This window comes from Eleutherodactylus coqui, chromosome 1 (genome assembly GCF_035609145.1).
Source record: "Eleutherodactylus coqui strain aEleCoq1 chromosome 1, aEleCoq1.hap1, whole genome shotgun sequence".
NCBI lineage: Eukaryota > Metazoa > Chordata > Amphibia > Anura > Eleutherodactylidae > Eleutherodactylus > Eleutherodactylus coqui.
In genome coordinates, this window is record NC_089837.1 from 180,226,980 (window position 1) to 180,246,769 (window position 19,790).

At 39.2% G+C, this 19,790-nt stretch overlaps 1 protein-coding gene across 1 annotated transcript in view; it reads left to right on the forward strand.

Moving 5' to 3' along the window:
- The window catches only part of ADGRB3 (adhesion G protein-coupled receptor B3), a 918,092-nt gene that overhangs the window by 826,805 nt on the left and 71,497 nt on the right, over positions 1–19,790 (forward strand). The window contains exon 25 of the mRNA XM_066604215.1: positions 15,799–15,894. Within this exon, the coding sequence (XP_066460312.1) occupies positions 15,799–15,894 (96 nt within the window). The remainder of the gene's footprint in view (positions 1–15,798; positions 15,895–19,790) is intronic.

Below are 19,790 nucleotides of genomic sequence, written 5' to 3' on the forward strand. Positions count from 1 at the left end.
TACATGAAATTGGTGACTACATCTGGCCTGAATGAGCGGCTTCTGTTTAAATGTTTTAATTAATATCTTGGTCATGTTCCAGGTCTCATAAATTTAAATCTGGTAGATCATTTCAAAGCTTTATTTTCCACACATCAGACAAGATGATTCAGTGGAGCATTCAGAACAAAATATTGACAATAGGGTGAGGTATCTGCTCTCCAGATATGGAGAAAAAATAGCGGTATAACTAAAAAGGGAATCCAGAAAAGGGTGGACTTACTTGTCTCTTGCGCAAAGGGGTTGAGATTTTTTCTGCTTCTAAAATGTGGACAATGACCTATTATCTTACACTCATTTGTTTTAGTGTTGCACATTGTTGCTGAGATACCAGTATTGCCACCTGAGACTCGTGTCCACGATTGTTTTTGTGGGAAGATTATACTAGCTAATCACTAACAAATAATTTTGAAACATACTAGCTGATCACTAACTAATACGTATGTGAGGGAGGTGATTTAACTTTCGTGCGACATTCTTGTTCTCCATAACCACTTGCCAGAAACTGATTCCTGGTATAACTATTGGCCCCTGAGGAGCCCCTGTGTGGTTGGGGGTGAAACGCGTAGGGGCATTTATTAAACACTTGTTGCGGTCAAACTATATCATACAAATCGACCGCCACTGGTGTGTTTTTGGCCGGGAGAGCCTGTGAATTATTCAGAATTGCCACTCTACCTGAGGGCACGCATAAAATATACGCACTATATTAGCTTGCTAGTAATTGGACACATTAGTTGTCCGAAATCTTCGATTGAGGAATTGAGATCTCTAAGTGAGACAGAATCCACTACATATATGTGTATGTTTGTTTGTCTATTCCATACTTTTTAAGTGAATAAATAAAAGTTAAATTTTAATTTTAAGCTTATTCGTCTGCTGGTCCAAAAGAGTCAGTGGTGAATTTAGTAATTGGACCTTGACTGCCTCTGTGAAACAACTTCTTGACTAATAAGTACTCAGGCACAAATGTGGCAATTTCTATATAGAAATTTTAAACATACAGTGTGTGGTGCGAGTTATATATGCCTGGATGAGGGATCATCCCCCTACGTCGAAGACTAACATGCATGAGTGTGATGTGAACCCTTTTTAGGATGCATCATGCATACCATGGTGAATACGTGTTACATCTGGTATGTAGTGTGCATGTGCTAATGACAGAGTTGACATGACTGGTTGTATCGCATGCATGCTTGTGATATGTAGGATTCATGCTAATGTGCACTGTGATGGATGTAACATAGTAACATAGTATGTAAGGCCGAATGAAGACAATGTCCATCTAGTCCAGCCTCTTTATCCTCCTGTGTTGTTGATCTAGAGAAAGGCAAAAACCCCAAGAGCAGAAGCCAATTAGCCCTTTTGGGGAAAAAAATCCTTCCCGATTCCCTAATGGCAATCAGACTGTTCCCTGGATCAACCCCTAATAGTTCCTACCTGCTGTGTACCCAGATTAACAATTAGCCTAAGATTTATATCCTGTAATATCCTTCCGCTCCAGAAAGACATCAAGTCCCCTTTTAAACTCCTCTATGGATTTTGCCATCACCACTTCCTCCGGCAGAGAGTTCCACAGTCTAACTGCTCTTACAGTAAAGAACCCCTTTCTGTGTAGATCTATGTAGGATCATAGTGACACATGTATATAGTGGATATGAAGAAGTAAATCACTCTGTTGTGCATGCATGTAACATTGTGTGACATCATGCCTTTAGGCCCACACAGTTCATTTGGTTCATATAACACTGTTGCCAGTTGATCATTAGATTATATTGTAAAATTGGGTGTTCTATACCACTATTCATTATGACTAGTGATGAGTAATTAGTGAAATAATCAGATGGAGAGTGATTGGCTTGATTTTCCAAAAGAATAGGGTATCAGGATGACTTAATCCCAGTTTCCATTAAAGGCAATAGGAGTAAAAAATCGTGCTCACTAGTTTGGTGAGGAGGAGAATCCCAAGGAATGTGGTTCAAGGAATGTCCAAAGACAGATAATCACCAGCACAAACCTTTTAAACTGATCAGTGAGGCAGACATGAAAAGCCCAAAGGATAGTTAACCAACAATCCAGGTAGAATCCAATAAAAATAGATTAGGGCAGCAAAAAATGGATGCAATCAAATATCCAGAGATATCATTTATTCCTCTGCGACAAGTAGAAACATCAACGTTTCGACCCACTTGGGGTCTTTGTCAAGCTGTTAATACATACATCAGTGTACATAATATATACTAAACACATACAAAAATTAGCCAATCCACATAAAGCCAACACCCACATACACCTGTATCTCATGTGAGATCATCGTTAGGGTCTGGCCGGGTGTGAGGCACTGGCAACCTCCATCTGGTATATGTTTGTAGTGGCGTCCTCCATAGGAAACCGCGCATGCGTGGTACTTCTGAAAACTCACATGGTTTACAAAGTCGCTCATTCTATCCTTAAAGTATCATTTTATACATGCTACCCATCACTATTCATATTCATAGTGAATGTGGTTCAGTGATTAGCACTGTTGCCTTGCAGTGCTGGGGTTTTAGGTTCAAATCTCATCAAGGACAACATCTGTATAAAGTTTTTATGTTCAATCTGCTTGTTCTTCTATTTCTTTGGAGCTGAAAGAACAAGTGTAGTGGCTCAGATGTTAGAACCGCTGCTTTTTAGTCCTGGAAATTTCTGGGTCAAAATATGACCAAGAGCAACATATGTATGGAGTTTTTATGTTTGAGTTTATTCTTCTTGTTCTTTTCATCCTCCTCCACAAGAAGGAACAAGTGTGGTCGCTCACTGCTTAGCACTGATGCTCTGCATTTCTAGGTTCAAATCTGACCAAGGGCAACATCTGTATGGAGTTTTTCAAAATCATGGAAGCCTGCACCAGCATTGAGGAACTTCCCCACGGTGTGGTTACATTGGGAGTGCCGCTGACAAAGCTACTCGGTTCCAGATGTTATCCTTGATGAGATTTGACCACATGACCCCAGCAATGCAAGGCAACAGTGCTAACCACTAAGCCACATTCATTAAAGAAGCACCACCACTTTTGCTAAAAGTTGGGCTGGACTGGCCTAAATTTGACTTTGCTTGATTTTTGTGTCAGAATCTAATATATATATATATATATATATTTTAGAAGGACATTTTTAAAGTAGTATGTAGTTTATATATTATTAAGTGGTTTTATGTTGAAAGCCTACTTTTGGCAGTGGAGCCTCAATTGTTTAAACCTCCCTCTCTTACGAGTTAAGGTATTTTTACATGCAAAGATAATCTTTCAAACCACTGGAAGATTGAAAGATTTAAGGCCCATTTACATGAGAGGAATTTTGGGCAAACAATGCCCAACACTCGTCTCCGCACATAATCACTGCCGTGCTGTTACACAGGAGCAAGTATCGTTGACTCACAGCAGGACGGTAGGAGGAGACTTCTTTCCTTGCTCTCCCCCACCCTCTCCATTCACTTAACATAGCAGCCGTTCAGTACTGAACGGCTGCTATTTACACTGAACACTCATCGTTCAGCTCATCGTCCATCATTTATGCTGCATATAGCATTAACATCTTATCATTTTTTTTGCATGTAAAAGGACCTGCATGAGTTTTTTGCAGAGCCCAGTGTGTATTTAAACACGCGCCCAGCTGTGCAAACATCTGCCAGTATATTCCATTGTTCTCCTCGTGGCTAGTGTAAACATGCCATGGGGAGAACATTGTGCAGTCTATTGAAAGATGAGCGAAATACATTCAAATGGAATGCATTTGCTCAGTCTTTCAGTGGCTGAATGATGGATTTTATGTGAAGTAAAATCCATTGTTCAAACGAAAAGTGCACAATGCCTGCATTTGCATGTAACGATTATTGCTGATTTTCAGCTGTTTGGACGAATTTTGAGGGATAATCGTTGCATGTAAAAGGGTCTTTACTTTCAACAAAAAGTATCAAATTTCTTTATAATTTTCACAGGTCTTCTGGTGATTTTTTTAACTAGTACCCTCCTTACATAGTCTCTCCTTTCTTGAAGGTTGTCTATGCTATAAAGTTTGACAACTTTGTCATAGTGTTTTTATTTTCAAGGACTTATTGCACTCTGTGGAGTATTTAATGACTTGGAAATATTCTTGCCAACTGGCATAATTTTTCAGGAAATTGAACAGCTGAACCTTCTGAATTTTAATGCATTTACTTTATACAACTCATACTGATTAGTACTGTATGATCACTATTTAATTATATGCTTCTGAAACAAATTGACTAAACTACGTATTTATGTTTAATTTTACATAGCCAGAACCTGTCAAATAACCTATTACCTAAAAGAGTTTTATGTCGCAAGCAGATTATAATAAGTACTGTAAAATATGCATAGACAAGACTGTTGCTTTTTCAGACATTGGTAAAGATACCATGTTACAGCATATGAAAACAATCCTCCATTCACTTCAATGAAACAACCTAATTAGTGCTAATTGGTGAGTTAAATGTTTTACTGACAAATGTTGATCCACAATCTCTGTGTGATGATGGCATAGAAACAAAATGTCATCATGTTTTCACAGTAGGAAATAATTGCATCGTCTAACAAGGAAGTTGTGTGGATCTTTCCATCCCCTACTCAGTTTTTACTATGAGTGCAATTTGAAATGACTACTAGGCCAAGAACCAGTTGATTCGAGATTGAATATGTACAGTATTTATGTTTGCATTATGTTTATTCTGCTGATTTTCTGTCCAAGTTTGCGAGCAGAAAATCTATACTATGCCACAGCAGCGGTAGAGTGGTAAAAAAATCTATGTGTAACTTGACATGTGGTGCGGGTTTTCAGTCTGTTGCATGTCATTTTCTATTGCACATTTTCATAGAAGATTTCACCCTTTGCAAAGCATATCCACATGTCTGCAGCAAAATTCATGACCAATTCACATGTAACATATGCGGATGATTTGCAGTAGAAAATCCTATGTGAACATACTCTTTGGGCCCATTCATATGTTCACACGTGCGTACTTTCTGTCCATATTTTTTACTGGCTGGCAAAAGTGGAAGCTGTTCTAAAAGACTCAAGTATAGCCAACTTTAAGAACCTCACAAAATGCTGTAAGACTGGCATATACTTCTGTAGGATTTAACAAATATATGCAGCAGAAAAACCTATTTGTGATTTATAGACATTTTTCAAAGAATTGAACTTCTTAGTATATAATAATTCATGTATATTTTTATTGACCACAGTCATTTTGGCTAGTGTCACCCAATTGGGATAATTGCTCTGGCTAAACTTTTGTCTTTTATAATCAGCCTCACTAAAACAATTCTTCCTAGCAGAGATCCTTTCGTTCGTGCGTGCAGTATTTTGTTTTGTTATATGTGAAGGGTGACACAATGTTCATGTAAAGGCCCATTTAGACAAAACGATTATCACTCAAATAATGGCTTTTAAGCGATAATCGTTGTGTCTAAATGTGCCCATCTTTCAGTTTTCTGCCAAAGGATGGTTTTCAGTTCTGCTTGAAAACCGTCATTCAGCAGAACAGCTGATAAGAAGAACCACACGCTGTGTTCTGCCTGTGGAGAGCTAATAACAGCTGATAACATTGTTACAGCTGTTCTCAGTTCTCAGCCCCGCCAGCAGAACAGCTGTTAAGCAGGACTGCAGGCTGTGTCTGCTGTCCATGGTGCTGAATTCTCCACAGGGAGCCCGTGGCTGAACAGTGGAGCTAATTACAGAGCTCAGACCTCCTGCTGAGTTCTGTAACAGCTCCCAGAAGCTCATTTACATGCAAATAAAGCTAATAAAGTGCTAATAGCAATTAGGGCCTATTAGTACTTTATGCAAAACAATCGCTGATCTTTTAATCTTTTGAAAGATAGTTGTGTGTAAATGGGCCTTAAGGGCTTGTTCACATCATCATTTGCAATTTCTTCACCCCCTGGCGAAATTGTTCAGTCTTACTAAACAGAGCTGAACAGAACCCCATTGACTATAATGGGATCCGTTCGATTTCCGGCTAGCAGTCCAACATTTTCCTGGAGTTTACAGGATGAAATAGAACTACTTGCGATGGAGGTTCCAAAACTCTGACACTGATGTGAATGAACCCTACGATGGTATTATTTGTAGACTTAGGCTTAATTCAAATGGCTGATTTTAACATCATAGTTTTTACTGAGTTTGTAACGGAGTACACCTGAACAGAACTTATTGAAAGCGATGGGGCTGTGTAGACAAGCAATTTTTTCATGGACCAATAGTCCAAGTAAATAGAATTGCAGCATATTCTTTTCTTGTCTGATTCATGGATAAGAGTGGGACATGTACTGTCCACTGTCCTGCACATCAGACAGCACATATAGACAGGCTATCCCATGTGCTGACTAAAGTGAGTTGCGAATCTTCGGTGCAACTCGCATACGGTTGTTTGAATGCAGCCTCAGGCTGTTACAATTGTGTATTTCAGGCCTCTAATAAAACACTGGATAAGTGTATTGCAGCATAACAAATGGACATTTTGTAAGAAGCAGTAGGACTTTGTGTTTTATGTAACCATATTTCCTTAGTTTTAGAAATCCTTTTTACAGAGTGGATTAAATATAAGAAATGAGCTTTTGGTAGTTCAGCTAATGACTGTAACATCAGAAATATGTCGTATAAATTGTTCTATTCTTAATGATACACAGAGGCGGATAGAATGCTGAGTCAGACATCTAGAAGGTCTGTAAACATAGCAGTTCATGTAGACTTCATAAAAAACAAAAAAATTACCAAATGACTCAGTTGTAGTCATTGCTTTAAAAACAGATTTGTCAACTATAACACTTGTTTATTTAGTGCGTTAAATCGAAGTAGATACATATGTAGCATCATCCTGGGATCGCTTGGGTGCAATTGTGAAGAATGGCTGATTAGTTATACTATATTTGACTATCATTCGCCAATATATCTTTTTTCATTGCATGAAAATTACAGACTGAAAACAAAATACAAATTAAATTTTCTCACATAAATATAAGTTCATAGCTTAACCCTTTCCAATCCAATTTGTATCCTGGTTTTTCTAGGGGGCTTACTCTTTTTCTGCCGTTACACAACGGCGCTATATGCTGGCTAAAGCCAGTACTGCATGAGGTGACACATTGGATAGGCTCTGACAGCAGAGAGGCTGGCAATATACAGTAAGAGAACCCCAACGGACGTCTTCCAACATCAGAGCTGTACAGCCTTAAATCATAATGTCTTTAGATGTCAGACAGTGGATTGGAAAGGGTTAACCGTGATACTAGACTCATAGCTTAGATATATTCCTGTCTGGATAATCATACATTGTACAGGACAACATTTTAATCTTTTCTCTGTGCTCACTTACACAGGCGTATGTGTCCCACATATTACATCTGTATTTTTCACGTGTGTAATATGCGGCGCTAAAAGCCCATTGATTTCTATTGGGCCACTCACATATTACGTGCGTGAAAAAAATACAGCATGTCCTACTTAGGTGTGTTTAGGCTGTGGAGATTTAACATATGCAGCAAATAAGCATGTACATGCGTGTTTGCAGTTAACTGCATATTCAATGCGTGGGAAAAATGCACGTGTAATATGTGGGATACATATGCCTCTGTGAGGGAGCCCTAAAGGTTTCTGGATAAATTAATTCTGTCAAAGTGATGCTTGTTCTCAAAGACATGTCAGTGAGCCTTTGAGGACCTTCACTTTTAAGGCCTCATGTCCACAGGATGATCGAATTCGGCATACAGTAGACCATAGCGCAATCCATCCCTGCCCATGGCTGAGGACACTGCAGGACTTCTATTTACCTGTCCGGGGCTTCTGCAGGTCTTCTCTTTTCTTCACTGTGAATGTGTGTGGTAGCGCCGGTCACCGCACCGCCGCACATGTGCTGTGGAGTTTGTTGTTTTTGAAACTCCTGCTTTCCCGTGGGATCCATGGCCCATCTGCAATTCAATGGAAACCATCCGTGCAAGATCTGCAGGGAAATGGAGCATGCTGCGATTTTTATTTCTCGATCAAAAGGTTAGCATATCAAATTTGCATGATTTATTTCACTTGTGGACATCCATGTACCCCTATGGGCTTGATCTATGGATCTACCGCACGGGTCACCCGTGCAGATTCCACAAATCAGACCTGCCCGTGGACATTGGGCCTTAGGCCTCATGTCCACGGGGAAAATCAGATCCGCTGCAGATTCTCAATGGAGAATCTGCAGCGGGTCCCTCCTGCCCCGCGGACATGAGCGCCGAAAATAGCAATTTAAAAGCATTTACCTATCCGGCGCGGGCGGGGAAGGTCAGCTGTTCCTCACGGCCGGATCTTCATTTTCGGCCGGCGGATGAATTCCTGACGCCGGCGGCACGTCGCCGGCACGTCGTCGACGTGCCGCGCACATGTGCCGGGCACATCCGCCAAGCCGAAGCAAGGGAGATGCGGCCGTGAGGAAGAGCAGAGCTTCGCGGCCCGCTGCGGGTGAGTAAATGCTTTAAATTCCTATTTTAGGTCTCCCGCGGATCCGGACGGCTTCCATAGGCTTCAATAGAAGCCCACGGGAGCCGTCCCCGCGGGAGACCCGCATGAAAATGGAGCATGGTCCAGATTTTTTCATGCTCCATTTTTTTTAAAATCACTTTTATTGACGATCCGCGGGTATTTATGTACCCGCGGGTGGTCAATGCATCCCTATGGGATGCGGATCCGCATGCGGGGGATCCGCTGCGGATCCTAAATCATATTTTCCCCGTGGACATGAGCCCTAAGGGTGATGCTACTATTCTTATCATAAAACTAAACATCGTATTAGAAGTAAGCTGGTATATACTTGTTCAACACTGAATAAGTATATCCAGCGGACTTTCTAAGCCATTTTGCTATATTTACAGAATAGCTGTATCTACTACAGAATACTTTACATAATGTTTACAAAAGTTAAACTGTGTTTCAGGGATTGGTGTTTTGCCTAAAATGTTTGTTTCTAAGATACCTGAACTAGAATTTTTGACATTTATTTAGTTCGGAGCTGAGTGGTTGCCTTGACTACTAATGCTGTTATGGATGATTAAGGATGTTGTAGATGATATAGATGAAGAGAGAATGTTCAGTTTTGCAGTATTTCAGTTCCTTTTTTACATGTATATATGATGTATATTGTGAAGTAACACTTTCACAAGGACTTACTGTCCTCACTTTAGAGTCATCAAGAACATTTCAAGAATGTTTTATTCTATTGAATACTAATTTACCTGATACCGAACACAGATGTCTTCCACAGTAAATATTTCAAAATGTATTCATAGAATTTATAGAATAATTAAAGGGTCATCCCTGCAAATACACATTTTTCCATCTCTGCCTCCCCATCTGTTTGTCTGTGACACTATGGAGGTCTCCTCAAGCCACTTCTATGTAGTGCAACCCCTCTCTAATGCTTAACAGGCACCATAAAAAAAATGTTGCCTTCATTTTCATATCAATCCCATGATGCATCAGCACAGCATTAGATAGAGGGCGTACCATCTGTGCCTGCTAGGGTAAAATTTAATTATAATTACCTTCAGTATTCAGCTAAATAAGCTACAGATCATAAGTATACAGTCAGGAGGATGAGTTATGATCTCCTCTATTATACCTGTGTAACGGGAGCAGTATGATCATCATCAGTAACTGTGACAGGAGTGTCTGTGCCCCCTTATAGGCAGTTTCTGTGGTAGTTTCATGTAACAACATCACGCAGATTGACTATAAACTGAGCACATAAACTCAAGTAAGTCTGAGCTAGTTGGAACTGAGATCACATGGCTATCTGAGGAGAAAGAGGCTGGCAGATTCGGGTGGAAAGGAATAACAAACTGGGGGACTACTTACATAATGAATGAAAAGCAAAATTACCGAAATGTGAATGCTTGGTCTGGGCAAGAATGTGTGTAATTGGAGAATGTAAGTAACTTGCTCAGGGATAGAAAGCAGGTGGTGGTTATTAATGGTACACACTTTGGGGGTCACTATTACTAGTGTGATACCATAGGGGTCAGTACTGGGCCCAATACTTTTTAATATATTTATTCATGACATTGTGGAGGGATTGCACAGTATTATATCAACATTTGCAAATGATACCAAGCTATGTAAAGTAATTAACACAAGAGAGGACACAATGCAGTTGCAAATGGATCTGGATAAATTGGGGAATTAGGCAGAAAAGTGTCAAATGAAGTTTAACACTGATAAATGTGAAGTTATGTACATGGGCAGCAAAAATACATCCCACCGCTACACACTTAGGGCCCGTTCAGACGAGCGTATGCGCTAATGCGTGCAGTTGAACGTGCGCGCAAAAATGCGCGTGAACGAAGGTCCGTGCTTTACATATGCGTGTTAACAAATGTGATTTTGGCTGCATGGAGCGCATGTAGATGCGCTTCATACCTTGAGCTGTATCAGCATCCCAGCCAATATACACAGCGCCAGTATTTTAAGTATTGATAGTTGTGAGACACACGATTTCTTTGGCGCCCCAGCGAACCTTTGATTACTAAGTTTCTTCCTTTATATAACAGGCTGCACATCGTTTATTGGTGTTTACAACCAAACACATCTGGAACATAACATGGAGTGCTTTATGCCAAGGGAAAGACACAAAAGCATTTAGCTTTAGCATAAAAAAAATAAAAATTTACAATGCTGTCTATTGGGTCATTCGCAGGACCGGACTCGCATGCAGCGTATCCCATAGGAGCCAATGTTAAGAGCAGCGCAGTACGGACCAAACTGCTACACATGTCCTTTATTCGTTGCTGCGCGCATTCGCACGCACTAAAAACACGCCCATGTGAACACTTCATAGGAACTCCATAGTTTTATATAGGAGCGCAGTTTTGTGCGCACGTATATGTGCGCAAAAACACACTCGTTTGAACGGGCCCTTAATATGAAAACACTGGATAAAACTGACATGGAAAAGGTGTTGGGGATTTTAATTAACTGTAAATTCAACTGGGGAAACCAATGTCAGGTAACTACTGCATCGGCAAGTACGATCATATGATGCATCTAAATAGGTCTATGGGCACATGATGAGAACATTGCTCTTCCTCTTTAAAAATCATCGGTCAGAACATACATGGAACATTTTGTACTCAAAAAGGACATATCAGAGCTTAATTGAGTTGAAAGATGGGCAACTAAGTTAATAAAAGGAATGACTACTTTAGCCAGAGAGGTTATCAAAATTGTTTTTTGTTAGTTTATGACAAAAAGGATGGCTGAGGGGTGACCTAATACCTATGTATAAATATATTGGGAGACAATACAGAAATCTCTCCCATTATCTATTTATACAATGAACTGTGACTGTAACAATGGGGCGTCCTCTACGTCTAGAAGAAAGAAGGTTTCTACACCAACATAGAAGGGGGTTCTTTATTGTAAGAGCAGTGAGACTGTGGAACTCTCTGCCTGAGGATATGATGATGACGAACTAACTAAAAAGTTCAAGAGGGGCATTATGCTTTTCTTGAGTGTAATAATATTGAATGTTATAGCCTTTCATTTCTGCAGAGTGTTTAATGAACAATGGATTACTCTGATTGCCAGATTGGATTCGGGAAGGATTTTTCCCCCTATATTGAGGAAAATTAGCTTCTAACACATTAGGGTTTTTTTGCCTTCCTCTAGATTAACATTGAAAGGGAATAGGCTGAACTAAATGGACTTAGGTCTTTTTCCAGACTTAGGGTGGCTTCCCACGAGTGTGTTTTTGTGCGTGCGTACGCACGCACAAAAACACGCTTCTATTTGCAACAATGCATTCCCTATGGTGTTTTCACATGTCCATGCTTTACAGGTGTGTGCCTGCAAAGATAGGACATGCGTGCACCATAGGGAATACACACATTGTTCTCAATAGAGCCGCGGCTCCATTGAAGACAATGGTCTGCTGTGTCACCACTGAACTGTTTTTCAGGGAAGGGCTTTACATATAAGCCCTTCCATGAAAAAGAAAAGTTTTAGTGTAAAAAAAAATAATAATAAAAAAAAATAAAATATATATATATATATATATATATATATATATATATATACTTACCTGTCCGCCGCTGCAGTGATGCCTGCAGGGATGAAGAACACATCTGCCGCATGCAACAGATGTTTCCTTCATCCCCGCTAGTTAAAAGAATTCCCGGCTGCTACACCTGCCACATCTGTGACAGATGCAGCAGAGAAATTCTTCAATTCTCTTCCGCAGCTGTCACACATGTCAGCTGCGTTAGAATATTCTGCTGCCCGCAATTGATTTCAGGGAAGAGCTTTAAATATAAGCCCTTTCCTAAAAATCAAGTAAAAGTGGTTTAAAAAACAAAAAAAAATACATACTCACCTTGCTTCAGCTGCCAGGGCTCAGCTGCATCTTCTCCTGCTGTCCCCTGCATTGTGGTGCTGATCTCTCAGCAGGCGGGGATATATAATCCCCACCTGCTTAAAGAGCTGAATGTGATTGGCTGAGGTGCTCAGCTAATCACAGCCAGCTTTCGCCCGTCATTCATTAGGCGTGAGCTGCCTGTGATTGGCTGAGCACCTCATCCCCATGGGGGTCACGGCAGCGGTGGACAGGTAAGTATATATATATATATATATATATATATATATATTTTTTTTTTTTTAAATTTATTTATTTATTTTTTTTACACTAAAATTTTTCTTTTTCAGGGAAGGGCTTATATGTAAAGCCCTTCCCTGAAAAAGAATGCAAGGGTGCTGGCGGACCATTGTTTTCAATGGAGCCGCCGGCAGCAGCCGCAGTTCCATTGGAAACAATGCATGGACCTGCATTCACACGAGTTTTTGCACGTACATGGGTGCGCACCTATGTATGCACAAAAACACGGTCATGGGAAGCCACCCTTACACACTGTTTTACTATGTTAATGACTGTAGAGGTAGAAAAAGGTATAAGGACGGTCTCATCTGGCAATCCCTTGTGAACCATATAAAACACTAAACTTTATTACAGTTCAATTTATAGAAAAGGTTTACTGAAAACTAGCCAAACAAAAGCAAACATATAGTATATACCACATGAAACATATTCCATTGGAACATTCTGTTTTCATTGGATCTGTACATTATCCAGTGGTGATTTTATGTTTTGAAATAGTGTATATGCATCTTCTCCCTGCCCCTTCTTCTTTTTCCTTGAATCATTTGTTCTAATACAGCAAACCTACAGTATTAGGGCTTTTACCCACTTGTGCTTTTTTTTTTTATCGCAGCGTTTTTGTCAATGGGTTTTTCTAATGTTAAAATCGCATCGCACAAAAATCGCAAGTTTGTGATTTTGCGATTTTTGTGTGATGCGATTTTAACATTATAGAGTCCCATTGACAAAAATGTGGCAATATCTCAGCAGTAAAAAAAATGCTAGTGGGTAAAAGCCCCGTAGGGCTTAGTCATACGGGCGCATCTGGGCGCCGACGCGCCCGTCTTCCTGCAAGAAGAAGACGGCCGCACCTGCAGTGCAGACGACTCTCTGCAGTGCCGGAAGAAAAAATACATGACTGGTAATGGAGCCTGTCATGTGTTCTTTCTGCCGGCGGTGTGGAGAATCGTCTGTACCTACAGTGCGGCCATCTTATCCTGCAGGAAGACAGGCGCATCGGCGCCCGGATGCGCCCGTGTGACTAAGCCCTTATCCAGTTTCTGATTTTAGTTTGTGGTGTTTGACACATGAGCTTCTAAGTAAGTGAGCCTCTTTTTTTTCAAGTATTTTGGGCTTTAAACACAAGAATGAATGTGACTTTTGTTGCACCACTTCAAGAAGGTGATTGTGTTAATGATTCTGTTGAGACCAATGCTAACAACTGCTATTCTACAAAAACAATGTCAATCAATGTATAGTCATGACATATATCCAACATACATTTAGCTGGGAAAATTGGTTGTAGGGCCATTTTTTTGTTTTTAAGAGTAGAGAAGATAGAATCGATTTTATTGCCTTCTTGGAGTAATTATTTAATGGTGAATTGTTGATTTTGCCATGGGAATAATGTATATGGTCTAAATAGTATGTAAAGGTCTGCACTAGTACACATACCATATATTTTAGTGTTGTGAGAACTATATTATGCTAACATTAAAAATCTGCACATCAACATTTTGGTGTCTGCTGATTATAGAAAAAAAAATTGGAGCTGGGCTAATATGTATTCTTTAGTTGTACTGAGTCTAAGACTATTCCTGGTTTATGCATTGCAATCAAAAGCTAACATTAGATTTTGCTTCGTGTGACATTCCAAATACATAAGATTGAAGACAGAAACATCACTTCTGGGAGTTATTTAGGAAAGAATAGGAATTTGTCATAAATGTCTCATGAGGTCAAAACTTATATTTTAAATGGCTGCATAAAGGTAACATACCTGCTTCTAAATCTTAGAGAAAATCGGTATAATTTGGGAAATGAAGCCCAATTAAAGCCTAATTATGATTATATTTTGTGTTTCTAACTAAATCCTTGCTCCACCGGAAAAACTATTAGCAAGTGAACAAAACTGCATAATCATACAGTTCAACTGCCAATAACTAGTGGAGAGAAAGAAGACTAGACTCTGAAATGGTGGAACATTGGTAATACCAGGAACACGTCCAATTCAAAAGCTCACAATGTGAAATTTTTAATTAAATTGCTTAAATGTATTACTGAACTTTGACTGCAACTAAATAACAGTTTTCAGATGACTATTCTTCTGCTTTTTATGAACAACTGAAAAACCACTAGTAAAAGTAGACTTGGGGACAGACCAGTAATTATAAATGAAAAGTCTATTTTGACAATCTCTGCATTTCAAAGTATCTATAGTGCATACACTGACACAAAATAATTGATACTAAAATTTTCATTCATGTTACCGTAAATGCTTTTAATCCGATGAGTTATTAGAGATATTCTAGATTTTTGAGCAGTAGCATTAAGGTATATTACGTTTATTGTAAAGGTACAGTAGATTACCTCAACAAAAGCAGCCCAAGATTAAATACTAGTATAAATACAACACTTTGCCCAAGATTAAATACTAGTATAAATACAACACTGTGCTTTATTCTTTTAATAAAATTGGTCACTTTTACTCAATGGTCTTATTCTAGACTCATAAATTCAACATTAAAATTAAATCCTTTGTTGGAAACAAGATCCAGATTATTGGAAGTCATGTACATTCTCAAAAAAAGCTGTGCATACAAGGCATCTAAGAAATATTGATGAAATGAGACACATTTGCAAGGAGGAATGGGCCAGAATTCCTCCTCAATGTTGTGCAAATCTTATTTTCAGCTGCAGAAACTGTTTGGTGGAGGTGATTGTTGCTAAGGGGGATCTGCGGGTTATTAAATACAATGATGAACTTTTTCTCTTTGCACTGTGGATGTTTACTCAATGTGCTCAATAAAAGACATTGACATTACAATTGCTAGTGTTATTAGTTTAGTTAGATTGTGCTTGTCTATAATTGCAACTTAGATAACAATAAAACCACATTTTATTAGTAATCAATGTAGCAATCCAGGAAATTCCAAATTGTTCACTTACTTTTTCTTGCAACTTTATTATCATGTGCCAAATTTAAGGAGTTTCACAATCCTATTTGGATATGGAATGCAGAAAATTCACTTATGTGAAGTATTACAAACTACAGACTATGCAGTTAAGCATTGAATACTATATTACATTTTTTTGTAGGTTCAAGATGCATTCAGATGTCGACTAAGAAACTGCCAGGATCCAATAAATGCAGATTCATCAAGTTCCTTTCCCAATGGACATGCGCAAATCATGGTTAGTTCAAATTTTGTTATACAGTAATTAAGATATATGCATATGATGGGTGAGGTACTAGAGGTAAGTTCAATGTACACAGACAGTTATCCTACATACTAAGGCCTCGGTCAGACGGGCGGTTTTTCGCGCGATTTGCGCATGCGTCCGGCGATTTTATATGCAATGGTATCGGACACATGAGCGCTTTTTATGCGCTCGTCCGATTAATTATAGAACAGAAATCGCAGATCGCACCTATCTGCGATCTGCGATTCCTGTTCTTCTCTATATGCGCTCAATGTGGCCGGCGGCGGCAGCGCCGACCCCATTGAGAACATATACGAGTCAAAGCATTCTCCTCTGCCACAGCTGTATCAGCTGTGGCAGAGAAGAATGATGTTTGCCCATTGAATTCAATGGAGCCGGCAATACAGCCAGCTCCATTGAAAGCAATGGGCTGCCGGTGAGCGCGGGATGAATTTTCGTGAAGGGCTTAAAAATATAAGCCCTTCCCTGAAAATTCAGCTGAGAGCTGCCCCTGATTGGTCCCTGCACTGAGCCAATCAGAGGCAGCACTCACTCACCCATTCATGAATTCATGAATGGGTGAGTGAGAGCTGCCTCTGATTGGTGAGGCTGTGACCAATCAGAGGCAGCTCATTAAGCAGGCGGGGATTTTAAATCCCTGGCTGCTGAATACTACTCACAGCAGTTCAGGAGAACTGCCGGCGGCCGCGGCTGAACTCCGTCTGCCGGGACAAGTGAGTATATATTTGTTTTTACTTTTACACAGTTTTGGATGATTTTCAAGGAAGGGCTTATATATTTTTAAGCCCTTCCCAAAAATTCATCCTGAGATCGCCCGCAGTCCATTGCTTTCAATGGAGCTGGCTGTATTGCCAGCTCCATTGAATTCAATGCGCTGGACAGCGCTGCACTGCTCCGACCCTTTTGTAATGAAACGCAGCTAGGAGCAGATTTTTCGGGCGATTTTTTGGCCCCAGTCACGCGATTTGCGGATGCGCATCCATCATGCGATCCGCAAATCGTGGCAAAAAAACCCCGTGTGACCGAAGCCTAAAAAGAAACAATAGGGTGTATCTGGTATTGTAGTTACAGCCCCTTTCATTTGAGTAAAGAAAAGCTACAATACCAGGCATAGCCCATGGACCGACATGCACTAGTTTTGGGAAGAAAAAAGCAGATGATTTTTTTCTATTCCTGGATAACCCTTTTAATTCTTAAAGCTCAATTGGTTATCTCACCAGTTAAATTTACTAGTCCGTGCAGTCTGTGACTGTCTGTATATAACTCTGTGAACTCATATTTTCTAAGTGATATTGTTATTACATAGTTATCTAGGAGGATTGAAAAGTACAGAACCTCTCGCCCCAGCAAATTGGTGGTCACAGACATATGAAGGCTGCTGACATTTATCAGACCCAACTATTGCCAAGCTCAGACTCAATTTTGGTCAATTTAGCATGGTATTTTAATAAAGGCAGAGAGACTGACTGTCAAAAAGGAGAAATAATATCAAACCTTTTGGAATCTTATTTGTTAAAAGTACCTGTCAGTGCCCATAAATATTAGAATTTCAGTAGATACTGTTAAAATCAGCATGATACATCAAAAAGGATGTAATGGCTATGGCCGTCTTACCAATTTATTGTGGCAGGAGGGGGGTTTTAGCTGTGCAATTGAATTAGTCTAAAATAAACTATTTGTTTAATCAAATCTTTAATACAGAAGTTTGCTCATTTAAGGTATATGTAAGATATACTTTCAGATACAGTATGAAGAAAAAAATGTGCACTTCAATGACATTTGTCTTACTTAAGAATAAACAATCACTTTGAACTTCCTTGGAGTATAGACTTCTTTCTACTTCTACACATTGGTTTGGAGCCCTAGTCTTGCACCCTTTATTACAGAATATCATGGATCTACCTTATAAAATCCATTTTCATTTTGTTCCATGCTGTCATTCTCTCTTAGTTGGCTCAATCCTTGTTCTGCTCTATTCTAAACACACAGCATATGCAATATAATTGCTGTCACTATTTCAACAGAAAATTGCTTTTTGGGACCTACAGATTTTGTTACTTAATAATGGATCAGAATACCATTCTGTTGTTGAAGTTACTATATTCTTCTTTATTCCAGTCATAACCTTGATGAACAATGTAAATAGTTTCCAGATTTTATACTTTTTAACGCAGTTTGCTGCAAAGTTGACAGAACTATCTGCTTCCAATATTGTCCCGGGTAACAGAAGATTTGACAATCAGCCAATTGTCAAAGATGCTGAATGGCAGACCCTGAGAGTACATGATCAATAGTAAAAGTCCCAAAAGACTCAGAAAATCTCTTTATCCCTTCCAATCCACTGTCTGAAGTCTTTCTACATTCTGATTGAAGCTTGTACAGCTCCAATGTCTGAAGACATCCAATAGGGTATTCTTACCATCTATTGCCAGCCACTCTGCTGTTGGAGCCTCTCTGGCGCACACACAGTGGTTTTAGCCAGCAGATGGCACCGTTGTATAACAGCAAAAAGAGACAGCCTGTTAGGAAACCCCAAATCCAAAATTGGATTGGAAAGGGTTAGCAGTAGAAACATTAGATTGCATTAGTTTCTATGTCTTCCTGGGCTGTATTGCAATAAAATCTACAAATTAGATGCATGCACTCATTGAAGATAGCATAAGTTCTAACCATTGCAGAGATACTAGGATACAATAAGATGAATAGTGTTTTGACAACCAGGTTTGTCAGGTTTGTGCCACCTTGTCAAAAAGCCTACAATTGACAAAAAAGCATCCTCAGATTATGCTTTACCCAATGGTACAGTCCTATGGGAACAATTGGATAACAGATAGAACATGAAAGTGACAGGAATTTATGTTTGTGAATGTCGTGTATATGTCATCAAAATGAATTCGGCTGTCATTGTCAATAAGTTATAATGTGAAGATTTCATTTTAAGAAATTGCTCTGCTCCCAGAAGTATTGGGCTATTTCTATTAATAATAGTGTGATCACAAAAATGCCACAGTGGATTTGAGTCTACTATAATGCACAGGCTTTCTGGAACATTCAGGGCCAATAAAAATATATAATGGATACAGAAATTACAACACATATATTTCCTTATAATTACAAATTAACTATAGGAAACAAAATATATGAAATATGACAGACTTTACATTGTATATAGTAAACCCATACAAAGGAAGGTATAGCATACTAAACAGACACATTGGTTGACAGGAACAGAGATGTGAAGACAAATTCTTAATCAAATGTAATTGACTTCAATTATAAAATGCCTCATGTATTCATAGCCATAATGAACAGAAATTAACTTGTAAAATGTCAAAGGCTTCACCTGATGTTAAAAGCTGAACATATATAAGATTAGTTGTCATCTTGGGCAGTATAAAGATCACTGGGTTATAGTAAAGGGTTATTTTTTTCAGAACTAAGCTTTGAAATCTGAATAGGCACTAGAGGATAGGTTAGATAGTTAGGACTATGGGTCCGTTTAGATGAGTCAATTTCTCGATTGAATGAGCAATGTCAGAGTTCACTCTTTCATTTGTGCAGCCTGTTTATACAGGCAGATAGATTGTTGGCTCGTTCAAACAAGAAACTGATCGGCCGCTCTCATTCACTGTATTAGTGAATGAGAATGACTGAATGATTGCAATTTAAACTGAACGATAAGTGAACAAGCCAACAATTATCTTTAGTCCTGCCTAAAATGCATGACAAATGAAAAGTGAATGATTTATCGTTTGTCGTTCAGTAGTTGGCTGCATTGTGACTTAACAACTATCATTCAATTTTGCTTGTTTGAATGATTTTTATGAACAATAATTGTTCCGTGTAAAAGGGCCTTATCTTTTTAT